The sequence below is a fragment of the Cupressus sempervirens genome, chromosome 9 (genome assembly GCF_028749045.1).
Source record: "Cupressus sempervirens isolate cs-2001-9-10 chromosome 9, ASM2874904v1, whole genome shotgun sequence".
NCBI lineage: Eukaryota > Viridiplantae > Streptophyta > Pinopsida > Cupressales > Cupressaceae > Cupressus > Cupressus sempervirens.
In genome coordinates, this window is record NC_143126.1 from 336,334,483 (window position 1) to 336,348,418 (window position 13,936).

At 34.3% G+C, this 13,936-nt stretch overlaps 1 protein-coding gene across 1 annotated transcript in view; it reads right to left on the reverse strand.

Annotated features, from left to right (window-relative positions):
- Window positions 1–2,142: 2,142 nt before the first annotated feature.
- Window positions 2,143–13,936, reverse strand: part of GRV2 (DNAJ heat shock N-terminal domain-containing protein) — a 234,639-nt gene continuing 222,845 nt past the window's right edge. The window contains exon 23 of the mRNA XM_089800047.1: window positions 2,143–2,761. Coding sequence (XP_089656173.1) covers window positions 2,531–2,761 — 231 coding nt within the window. The 3' untranslated portion in view covers window positions 2,143–2,530. The remainder of the gene's footprint in view (window positions 2,762–13,936) is intronic.

Here is a 13,936-nt window from a genome sequence, read left to right on the forward strand (position 1 = left end):
ATTTTGCAATTAAAAGAAAAGACTTTGTGACTTTTGTCTTATATGACAAGTCAACTTATATTCTATTGGTTGATTTGTGTGTGCACATGGATCACTCCTCTTTTCAAATTCCACCGTTGATCATCCACCATCTTCATCTTGATCTCTACCGTCCATACATCTTTAAAAGGGAGAGAGCTTTCCCCCTCAATCCAATCCTCATCTTTTGAACATTGTTATGCTGCAGGTTTTCTAACAGGTTTTCTTTGGAGCTTTGTGGAGAACTTCTCTTCCTTGTCTACATTCTCTCATCCATGGCATTTTAGCTTAAATTCATGTTGCATGTTAGTTTAGCTTTTATTTTGCAATAATCTCTCACATAGCTTAATATTTGGATTGTAACACTCTCATTCATATTCTAGCATAGCTGCATTTGACATTCTCATTTTAGCTTAATCTTCATTTGCATTGCATCCTTGAGGAACTCCTTGGGACATTTGCATTCTTGCATCTTGTCTTTGGAACCTCCCATTGCATGGTTTACTAGCAAGAAGAGTATCTCTAAGGCTCATCTGAGAGCCTTTTTATTCTTGAAATATACTCTCTTGCACTCCATGGATAGGGAGCTCTAAGCCGGCATCTAAGCATTCCAACTCATGGAATTGTTTGGATAGAAGGGTTTAGAGTGGGACACTTTCGAGTGTACAACAGCAGGATTGTGATGGACTTGTGAATGTGTAGACAGAGCGCCGAATGTGAGGCAGTTTACACTTGGATCTTGGATAAAGTTGAAGAAGAGCTAGTAGCATTTTTGGTTATAAGTTGGTAAGAGTGGTGTGGCCTTTCATCAGTGATATCAAAGCTGTACCGTCATTACTTCATTTCTTTTTTGTTTGATCCAATTTCGTTAAGTTTTGAATGAGTTATACCATTTTTTCATGAGTAGGTTTATGACAAGACTAGGGTTTCTAGCAAACATTTAAAAATGACATCTTTTGCATTTTGCCATCCAAAAAGCCTGAAACTTGGTGAGTCTTCTTTACATTATTTAATTGTTTGAAAAGGATATAAAAATTTGTGCCTTTTCATAATAAATATTGTCATAAATCTCGATGAAATAAGGGCATGACAAAATGATGCATTGTTTATTTGTTTAATGTAATGATCACTTGGATGATAATAATATTTATTATGAAAGGCCATAATCATATCAATATTGTACATTCTTGATAAAAGTTTGAATAATATATCTCAATAAGCCAAAGTAATAAAGTATTTAAATAGTGTAGTATATTTATATTAGTCCTTTCTCTACATTAAATATGTGTGCACAGACATATGTCCTTTAGAATACATTTCACTATTGTAATTAATACTTTTAAAAGATATTATTGCTATATTTTTTAAGATAATTTAAATCTAGTAATATATTGTGTATTTATGAGTACTCAACCATTCAATCATCCCATTAGCAAAGGAACTAAATATATCTGATATTTAGAAATTAGTTATTTTAAATTATTATATTATATAATTTATTATTAATTTAAAGAATAGTATATATATCCTTGAGTTCACAATGATGAAATTGACTCTATCATTGATCTCTATCAAAGATGTTTTTCGCACAGCCGTGTTATGATATAGTTACTTCTGCAATCTCTAATCCTTGGATTTGACTAATTAGACAATAAATCTCCATAAAAGTTAGACATCACTAAATAATTAACTAATATTGAATTACAAACAAAACAAAATTAATTACAAACACTATATTAAGGTTTGAAAAAACCATTCTCATCCACCTTAATGAGAAAAATCACCAAAACATGGCATGCTTCTTTCTTGTCAATTCATAAGGTTTCTATAGATTTTTCACGATGGCAAATATATTACACCTGTCTAGAATCAATGGGAGGAGTCTTCGTAGCAGTGTTCATTGAAAGTCGATGGAGATTCTAATGGATCTCCATATTGATATCAGATGACGGGCAAAAGATAAAAGAACTCGAAGGGCTTTATGAAATGTAAGAACTCTTTTGAAATAGTGTGATACATGAACACCCACACCCTGCCATTCTTAGTACAGCGTTGATCTCTCTTCCAAATGTTACTTGGGTCTTTATCTACCTGTAAACCATCTTCCCATCGCCTTTTAGAAACTTATTAAGATAGACAAACTTCCATTTTATTGCAGTTAACGTTCAATTATACAAAGACAATCGACACCAAAAGAATCAATTAAAACAGTATACACAAGATTGAGTGAGAAAGGATTACACAAAATCAATATGAGATGGCCTTTTTCTCTCTCTTTTCCTAAAGCCAAAAAGCCATGTCGTGTAACATGACTTTAACACATTACAAAGCACCTGCTGGCGTTGACAGGTTGACTCCATGCTTACGCACCATAGGTAAAAAGTTGATAACAAAATGCTCATATTTTTTCACAACGACGAGGCTTCATTCTGACGCCTTTTTTCAAAAATCAATGCTAAGTTAAAATTTGAACTGTACAACTGAAAGAAAGTACAAAGTTGATTATGAATCATCAATCCTGGCCATGGACATTTGGTTGCACAGAATCTTCTTTTATGTTGTATTCTCGAGCATTCCTTGAAGCAGGTAGTCTGACAAGAGCAGGCTGTGGCGTTGGACCTGTGAGTGCATATGTTAGTCTTGCTGAAGAGCTTTCAATAAGGCCTGCTACACCAGCTGCAGCTGACTGAGCATTCGAAGGCAAGAAGAGATCGTGCTTTTGATCTTTGTAAGCACTCCATACCTGCAACCATATTTACAGTAATTTATTAAAACGAAGCTCAATTGAGGGTGCTTCAAACGAATTTCTGAATTGGGGACAACAAGAACCCGCACACTGCAATGGATCCCAAATACAATAAGGAATAAAATAAATTCAGCTACATCCTATTTTTCACAAATTTCCAGGCATGGAAACAGGAATTGATTAATGAGCCCAGCAAAATCTCTTTCATATCAGATATATCCAGGCACCTGGACTTCGAAATTGCATGAGACCAAAGCCCGTTAGTAAATGGGACCATATTATTTTTCTGTCGAATCCATGTATAGATAGATAAATAGTGTATGAACACATCATTACATTATGAGGAGCGTCTGCCCCATTAAGTGTTGGGACTGACCACCAAGAATCCAAAAAAGCTTAGCAAAACATTACATTTACATCAAGAATAAACTGTTTAGAACATCGCTTAAATAAAATTAAAAACAAGAAATAACAAAAGCGAACTAGCCCCATGACCAATGATATTATTGCTGGATTATGCTTTGTTACACTCAAAAGTGCCTGAATAGTTTTTTGGCAAACCTATATTAAAATATACCATACTTAAATTAGTTTCAGGAAAAAAACCGTAGTCTGTCTCATAAGGAAGCATCGCACTGTTAAAAAGCCAATGATTGCATTTTCTGTTCCTGTTTGGCAAGATATTGAACTCCTGGTCAGATTCCAACCTCAACCTGTGAAGCCTACCATCGTGGAATAGTCGCACCTTTAATTAGTATTTCAAGTAATTGATAAATCTTAAGCGTGCATAGAAATCTTAACACTTTATACTGTTTCTCTTCTTACGAGAGAGCCTCTTTGGGCCTTGATAAGAAAAAAATCAGCTTTGAAGAAAACTCAATTGTACATGCAAAACCAGAAAAATTGCAAATCATTGTGTATTTCTTTAGTTTTGTTATCTCTTGTCAACCATACAAGAAAAAACTAACGTTCAGGATGTTTCCTAGCTTTCAAGTGACATGTTCGAGAGATGTAAGATACAAAGAAACTCGAGTCTCCTAATATACAGAGACAACCCTACATCTCTGACACGGGTACATGTTTCTGATTGGGACACAAGTACCATAGGTTAAGGTATGAGTCTTCATGTGACTATGATAACCATGTATGCATAAAAATGAGCCAGAAAAGAAAACGGGAATAATACTTAATAGTAAAAATAGATAAATTATAACCTATATAACTAATCCTATCACTAGTTTGGGTTCAGGTTCACATTTTTGGTTCAAAAATCCCATCAAAAAAGTTTTAGGGTTGGGTTTGTGTATACAAAAACATATATAAATAATAATATAAAGAAAGTGAACCGGTAACATATCAAGAAAGCATGACATAATATAATGAATATGCTTGTATTATCCATTTGAAGTAACAAAATAGTCAATGGCCATAATCAAATTCAAAAACCATGTAAACACATAAATATACTGCTCTTCCGCAAGAACATGCAATGTAGTGATTGGTTCACCGCTAGATTCTGATGCAAGAACTATAGTTCTAAACGCAATAGAAATCATTTTAATTAACTCAGATATCTGCTGCTAAAACTTACAGATTTTTTTTAAAATCTTTTAACTCATTCCATGTAATGTCCCGTTTTTAGCTCACCATGGTAGGTGGTTTGTATTAGTCTATCAGCAGCCCTCATAGGCTAAGTCGGTTAGAGAGTCTCAGATGGCAGAAACAGAGGCGAATTCCCACTCCAGAGGGCAGGGGTGTTCAAGATTGCTCTTCACACTTAGCATTTATAGTACATATCTATTTCAGTGAAGTCAAGGTTTCTATCTTTAGTAGAGCACCTGAACAGCTTGGTGGCAGTGTTGATATTCAATATTGTTGACAGGAGCGGTAATTTGGATACTTACTGTTAATAGTAAGTCATTTTTAGCCAGCTAGTTTTGGCTGGACACTTACGTGTCAGACTTGGGCAGTGTATATCTAGATATTGATGTTGATCATCAGGAGGAATTAATAAGCTAGTTATTCATTTTATAATTATTAGTTAATAAGCTAGTTATTCATTTTATAATTATTAGTTAAGTTATACTTTTCATAATTAAATTAAAGCTTATTATAAAGTATTCCAAGTGCTCTTATTTATTATTTCATTCAAGTGACTTTGGTGCCTCAGTTTTGCAGGAAATGTAAATTTGGATACTCACTATTATTAGTATGTCATTTTTAGCCAGCTAGCTTTGGCTGGACACTTACATGTCAGACTCGGGCAGTGTGTATCTAGATATTGATGTTGATCATCAGGAGGAATAAATAATGTAGTTATTCATTTTATAATTATTAGTTAAGTTATACTTAATTCATTATTAAATTAAAGTTTATTATAAAGTATTCCAAGTGCCCTTATTTATTATTTCATTTAAGTGACTTTGGCGCCTAAGTTTTGCAGGAAATGTAAATTGTAATTAAATATTATAATTTGAATTGTAACAAAAGAAAATATATTAAAAAGTTAAGTTATGATTCAAATTATGCGAGGTGTGAGTTTGAAGCTACCAGTCAGATCTTTAATTGAGAATTATAAAGGGCTTCATTGGTTTAAATGAATTCATTCATGACTTGTGTATTTGTTTGTGTTGGTGTGGAGGAGGAATTAAAGAAGAGTATCAGATCCGGAGCCTGGAGAATTGCGAACCAAGTCTTTTTCCGCATGGTGAATTGTGAAACACCCAATTGTGCCAGGTGTTGGCTTCACTCAGAGGCTGGGATTGTACTTGTTGTTTTCAGTGATTGAAGAATTAGCAGAGAATTAATCTCAGTAACGTTTTGTATGAGCAGAGGATTGCTTCCAATGCAGATTGCAGTTATATACAGGAGTGCATTTGGAAATTCTTGGCAGCCACAGGTCACTTAGTGGCAGTGGCAGTCATCATTAAGGCCGCGTTTGAGGGTTTAGGGGCACATTTGTCTGAAAAGTGCCTTCATTTTTTGCTTTCAAGCTTTGGCATCTAATAACAAAAAATTCAGAGGGTTGTGGTTGATCCATGGGTATTCTTCAATGTCAGTGATTGACCCCAGGTTTCATTGTTCTTAAATTAAACACATATTGATGCATTGTATTGGTCATTGTAAATAATTTATTTCCTGCAACTGAATAAGTTGAATTCTTGTGAATAGTTGCAGCAGTTAGTTGTATGCAAAGTGTATGAGGAAATGCCTTGAGTAGTTTAGCGCATTTTCAAAATAATATTATTGCCAAGTATTTGACAATATGCTATGTTGAATATTACGCAAATTTGAATGATATTCCATACTTGTTTGCAAGTTTATCTCATTGAAATCCAGATATTGGTGAAACCAACTTATGAGCTTGCCTGTAAAGCCTGTGACAAAATGTCAAACATCCAAGTTAAAATGTAGAACCAGCAGGGGCTGTTGCAGTAGTATCAAAGTGGTTTCCTGCCATCCTGTTGGGGAAGCTTCTTACATTCAGAAAGGGTTATTTTTAAATGATGGGTAAAACAAAGTCTACAAGAGCTCATGCTGGCCTTTCAAAACTATGGCTTCTACAACATCTAGAGATTTTGGATCCTTGGTTTTCAAAGAAAAAGGAAGTAAACTCTAATACAAAAAATTCTATCACTAAAATGGAAATAATGGAAAGGAGAGTGAAATTCGAAGAGAATCTTGGCACTCACGAAGTTATTATCAGCATGGATAGCAATTCTGATTTTTATGACAGTAGACATAGTAGTGAGCCCTTTCATGTGATAGCAGCCATTTCATGGGTGAAAGATGGTTGTATGGGGTCCTCTTGTATAGACACTCAAGTGTTTAAGTGTTAGACATGAGTTATGTGATGAAGGTGTGGGCCACATCAAATCTGATTTTACAAATCAGACTTGGGAAAATAAATCAGAAAACTCAACAATTGATTATAGGTCCCATGATCGTTTTTTGGATGGACATGCAGACACTGTGAAAGGATTGTTGTAAGATAATGTCAAAACAACAGCTTCTACAATATCTTTTGAGCTACCATATGAGGCACATAGAAGCAGTACATTGGTTGATGATGTGTGTATTGATGATAGTAGACATGATGATGTTCAGCATTAGGTGAGTTTATGAATAAAATGTCTTATCACAGTGCAGATTTTGATTCAGAGAGCTTACATGGAAGTTATGAATTTCAAAGACATCACTTGGTTGGGCAACTTGAGGTTGATGACAAAATGATTGCCAAAATCATAGAGCACTTTAATGTTGCTCATCAAATGTTGGCTACCCATATTGTGATAGCGGTAATTCCCTTATAGACTTTCATACACTTCAAGAAGCCATTTAAATAATGAAACAAAATTATTTACAGTTATTGGCAGACAAAGACTACCTTCTCAAGTGCGATTTCACTTGTTATCATGCACTGAGGGGAAAGGAAGCAGAGGTAGATGAGTTCAATCATGAGTTGGGATTGCCTATGGATTCATTGGAAAGAGCACAACTAGCCAATCATGAGTCTCAGTCACAGATTGAGAAGCTCTCTATGGATTTGAGGTTGGCACATTCTTCACCAACTACAGATACAATACAGTCATCCATAGTAGCACTTGGTGATGACCATATATCCACGGGTTATAGTTAAGAGCAGGTTGAGGATGTGGCCATACTTATTACAGTTACAGGTGCAGATGATACAGTTGGGATGAGTGCATCTGTTGACAGCAATGGAGAACTAGCTGAGAGTAGGTTGAGGATGTGGCCACACTATTACAATTACAGGTGGAGATGATATAGTTAGGCTGAGTGCATCTGTTGAGAGCAGTGGAGAACTACATGTTGCATCGAGTTTTCCTATGTTTACATCTACTCCAGGTGATGTTGGTGATGAGTTAGACGACAAAGGTTATATTCAGAGCTATGATAGTCGGCGCTTGATTGAGGTAGGAGCATTTTATTGTGACTGCATAGAGACAAGTAATCATCACTACTTTTCTAATCTACACATGGAGGATTTGATAATGCATCAGTGTGGATTGGCTCCGAGGTTGTACCATCTGTTGTGGGATGAGTATATGCCATTTATAGTAAATGGGATCAGTTGCTGCAAGTTGGACTTATTGCAGGGTTAGCTCATCCATGGAAATTTAGCAGAGGATGGAAATAGTTGTGGTATTCTAGACACCTTCCGTGATTTGTATCTTGATGTAGTCACAGTCAAAGAGACCTCAAAGAGATTTATCCAAGCATGCAGCTAGAGTTGCATGAGATAATCAATAAGGAAAATCAGAGAACCAGGCAAGATCAGACTACAATTATCTTGAAACCAATTACAATCGCTCTACCAATTTGCAGTCATACATACCAGGCAAACAAGCCTGATTACATTAAGAAACCTTCGGTAAAAGACTTGCTACAAGGTATACAACTTCTAACTTCTTCTAGCTACTTCGAAAATTACTTAAACAGATTAATAACAATGCCTTATAAAGATTTTACAACTTGTGTGTTGGTCAAGAAAGGATTACATTTTCCACGAACAGAAAACATACTACAAATATAGAACAGTGTCATATCCTCTATTTGAAACCCTATCATAATTTATTAATGAATTAAATTATAGATTGTGAATAATAATCAAAATAAATAGCAATAGCCCACTTTGGGTCAATATTGATAAGTGCTACATATTACAAAGTAATTGGTAAAATACTTGCTTGTTATTAACAGCGATCAATAGATCAATATATAAAAATGAATAAACAATGTTTCCTTAGGAAAAGATCATAAAGAATAGAAACTTTCTACTCTAGCTAATAGCTAACCAAATATTCGAAACATTCTAATATTTACAATAGACAATAATAGAAGCTATCTATTATTGTAATGCTCTATTTATAATGAATACGAATGACAATAAATAGCCCATAGATAGTCCATATAGATAAATAATCAATATTAATATTTAATACAACTTACTAATCAATAATAAATCATTAAGTTAGTATATAATTTATATCAATCTCTATTCATGTAAACTTAATTGATCAATTATATAATATCATCCACATTATTCAATCATTAATCTAAATCAATAAATATCAAGGTAGTAAATCAATTTAAGGGTCATGACCCCTCACCCCTAACCGCACACGATATATAAAATGTGGGAGCAAATAAATACGAGAGGAATATATAAAAAATCACTATCAAGCATTAGGAATCAGAGTGGGGTAGTTGTGATGTGGTCAAAACATCCACCCTTTCCCCCAACTCCTTCACCCAATAGAAATAATGATCTTCGGGCAATATTCAAGAAAATGGGGTTAGTGTTGTCCTAAATCAATACGTCACAGTAGGAGTTGGCAAATGAACAGAATGGGGTTGGGCATGCCCCTAATTTAAGGGTCATGACCCCTCACCCCTAACCACACACAATATAAAATTTGGGAGCAAATAAATACAACGGGAATATATTAAAAATCACTATCAAGCATTAGGAATCAGATTTATCATTATTCCCTCATAAGATCGATCACCTCGGTGGTAAAATCACAAAAGGAAGGAAATAGATATAAAAATAAATGTACAAACTAAAAGGAATATTAGCAATTATCAACTTATAAGCATAGAAAATATATTTATCTCTACCTTGTAAGAAGCCAAGTTATTCGGTGATAATGAGAATAAGTACATTCACACATGAATGTATATGGCAGCAAACATCATCAAACAAGAAAAAATAAAAGAAAAGGACGTCGAGACATTTCAGGAAAGTTACGAGAAAGTTTCAGCAAATAAAAATACTTCTGTGTCCCTTACATAGAAACCCTTAAGAAACGAAATATACTTCCATGTAATTGAAATAAAGGGAGGGCCAAATTCATGAAAACCTTTTAAAAAGATAATAATATAGCGAAAGCATTGGTGGGACCAGCATTAAAAGTATAGGTTTTTTTAATTTTTTGGCAAAGGTGGACAGACCCACTGAATAATATTTATTAATATAAAAGCTAGTTCAAAAACTCCATAGGTAACGAACTAGCAAGAACACCATATTTCATCGTCTAGGTACAATATATGCAATCGGGAATAAGATCCCAATCTTCCAAAGTCTCAAAGTTTAAATCAGGCCATGTTTGGCTTCTTCGTCACTCTAAAAACTTTTCATTCAAAGCACTTTAAACTTGTGAGTAGAAGTCTCATCCATATGAAGATTGGCCAAATAGGAGTTTCCCATAGCTGCTCTAAGATCCCAAATGAAAAGCTTCCAAATGCTGTAAGGGTATGTCATATCCACTGAATAATATTTATTAATATAAAAGCTAGTTCAAAAACTCCATAGGGAAAGAACTAGCAAGAAACCATATTTCATCGTCTAGGTACAATATATGCAATCAAGAATAAGATCCCAATCTTCCAAAGTCTCAGAGTTTAAATCAGGCCATGTTTGGCTTCTTCGTCACTCTAAAAACTCTTCATTCAAAGCACTTTAAACTTGTGAGTAGAAGCCTCATCCATATGAAGATTGGCCAAATAGGAGTTTCCCATAGCTGCTCTAAGATCCCAAATGAAAAGCTTCCAAATGCTGTAAGGGTATGTCATATTTGTTGTCCTTCATAATTTCTTTGGAAAAAATATTTAAATGGATCTTATAAATACATGTTGCATATATATATATATATGGAATTAATTTTATAATAATTTTCATGTTATATTTACAAATGTACGGAAATTTACAAGTATATTATTTAAAGTTTTGTTATTAGAATTTTCATTAATGATATTTAATGATTTGACATTATAATTTTTCCTTCAATACAAAGAGTTAATTGATATGTTATGAGAGATTGATATTAGTCCTTATGGAGAAAGTAATTACCAAATCCTCATAGAGGGATTGCGCTCATCTCTATATGAATGGTTATGTGTAGTGCAATGTTTGAGTTTGCTATATGAATGGTTAGATGGAATCTCATAATGCCAGTGTGAGGTTAGTGTGATCCTCGTATGAATGGCTATCGTGCTAGTGCAAGAGATTAGTACAATCCTGTATGAATGGCTAGATTAGCGATAAATGTAATTTCATAGTACCAAGGCAAATGGTTAGTAGGTCCTTGTATGAATGGCTATCATGTCAATGCGAGAGATTAGTACAACGCCGCGTGAATGGCTAGGTAAGTAATAAATGGGATCTCATAGTGCCAATGCAAAAGGTTAGATCCTCGTATGAATGGGTAGATGAGAATTACATATGGCCAAAACATTCTGATGATGTCAACATATCCCTATGTGATTAGCCTTAAATAGAGGATGTCTCGTCCAAGAAGAATCTTAAGGGGTGCACTCCAAAGAAGGCAAATGAAAAAATTAGGGTTAGGGAACTCAATCTAGAGACATCTTTAAGGTTGGGGTTAGGATAGAGGGTGGAATAGTATAACTAGACTTGTTATTGTTTAATTCTAACATTTATTTTGCAGCTAATACTTTCCCCAAGTTCACCCTAATAACAAGGACATTACAAACAAGACCCAAGTTACATAGAACTCTTCACATAAGCCATGAAAATTGTTGCGATCCAAGATATAAGTCCACATCTGACCCAAGAACATCAAGATACATGCCTACTAACATCACTAATTGGGAAATAAGATTGCAAGATCAAGAATTAGGCACAAGTTGCGGAACTATCAAGAACAACCCAAGAAGAATTTGACATAATTCAACCAAATCTAACCAAATGACGTGTGAACTTGGGAAGAGATCCACAATGTGATCTAGAAAACCTTCCCAATTGCACAATCCAAAGAATGAAGAATTGAAGGAACTCCAAAATCACTAAACATGAACAAACAATAAACCAAAGAATGGTTAATGCAAGATTGCTAAGAACCCAAGATGCTAATGTATCAGACACCTAGGGTTATTGAAAAGTGAGTCTTACTTTGGTGTTAGAAAAGAATCAAGACAATTCACCTCAATTTGAAAAATCCATGAAGAATCTACAACTGGTATGTCTTTCCAATTCACCAAATTCTCATTATATTGTTTACCCCTTGTACTACTACAAACTCTTTTATCCAAAATCTCTTCTATTTCATTCCATTGCTTCTTAGGATACTACTCCTCCATATATTAACCATCTTGTGAACTCAAATTAGACTCATGATACTCATACAAATCTGTAATATTAAAGCTAGATGATATATCCATATCCTCTGGCAACTCCACTTCATAAGCATTCCTTGGACTAGATTTCCTCAAGATCCTACAAGGTCCAAGCTTCCTCATCTTCAACTTACTATAAGTACCAATAGAAAATCTCCCCTTCTTCAAATAAACCATAACTTTATCCCCTACTTTAATAATCATTATGTCTCTTTTTTTCTATTTGTCTTCTCCTTACACTTTTGGTTCATCCTTCCAAATGTTGTCTAACCTCCACATGTAATGACTTCATTAGCTTTGTAAATTCCTTTTCTTCAGAGCTCCTCTTAACCTTGTACTAATATCTGTCAATTCTGACTAATATGCCTATAACAATCTCAAATGGTGTCTTTCCAATACTCTTGTTTAATATAAGATTATATGCAAACTCGGTTTGTACTAAAACCAAATCCTAGTTACTATGCTTATCTCTAACCAAACACCCTTCCCCAAACTCTAGTTTGCAACCTCACTCGATCCATCAGTTTGTAGATGAAAGTAGAACAAAACTTCAAATCAGTATTCATCTTCCTCCAAAGTGTCCTCCAGAAACAACCAAACTTACTATCCATGTCTGAAACAATACTCTTTGGTAACCCATATAACCTCACTTACCGAAAAAACAAATCAGCTACATGTACTACATTTATAGTATTCTTACAAGGTATGAAATGCCACATCTTGGAAAACCTATCCACTAGCACAAATATAGAATCATACCTCCCTATGTTGTAGGCAATCCCAATACAAAATTCATACTAATATCCTCCCATAGTCTTTTAGGTATAGGTAAAGGTGTATACAATCCAATATTCTGACTACTACTCTCAGCAACTCGACAAATTTTGCAATTCTGAACAAACTTCCAAACATCCTTAGAAATTTGAGGCCAATAATACCTTTCACTCACCACACTAACTGTCTTGTCAACATCAAAGTGACCAACTAATCCTCCACAATTCTTTTACTAGATATGCATAACTACAATTAAACAACATGTTATCTTGAATAAAATAATCTAACCATCTGCTCCATTAAGAGGTTCTTTACAAGCCTTTCATGAATCTGCAAAACTAATTTCATCCACATACAAAGTCTTCAAATTATCAAATTCAAGCACTTCCACTATCATTTGTGTCAACAAGTTCCTCCTTCTACTCAATGCATCAACTACCTTATTCCATTGTCCACTACTACGTTTCAACACAAAAGTATAACTCTACAAGAACTTAACCCATCTCATATGTCTCTGATTTTATTTACCTTGATTTCTAAAATATTGCAATGTCTTGCGATTAGTATACACCATAAATTCCTTAGGAAAAAAGCAATGTCTCCACTACTTCAAATCTTGAGCTATGGCGTATAACTCCTAATCATAATTTGAATATCTTTTATTTGCATCATTTAACTTACTAAAATAAGCTAAAGAATTACCCTCTTGACTTAAAAGAGCTCTAATTGCATTTCTATTTGCATCATAGTCCACTTCAAATACCTTGGTGAAATCTAGTAAAGCTAATACTGGTTGCTTTGTCACTTTCTTCTTTTAACAATTCAAAACTCATTTGTGCTCCACTTGTCCATTTGAATTCCTTCCTATCACCTCTCATAGTTTTTGTCATGGGACTACAAACTAGATTGAAATTCATGATAAAGTGCCTGCATAAACTAGCCAATCCATGAGATGATATAACTTCTCCAACATTCACTATTGTAGGCCACTCATCAATTGCTTTTACCTTCTCATGATCCATTAAATCATCAGCTGAAATTAAGAATCCAAGATACACTATCTCCTCTTCCATGAAAGTACACTTCATGATATTGATTAGCAACTCCTTTAGTCCCTATGACGCATGCCTTAAATGCAACAAATGACTCTCTTTCATCTTACTAAAAATTGGAATATCATCAAGATATACAATCACAAATTTTCCAAAAATTTCTTCAATACCTTATTTATTAACC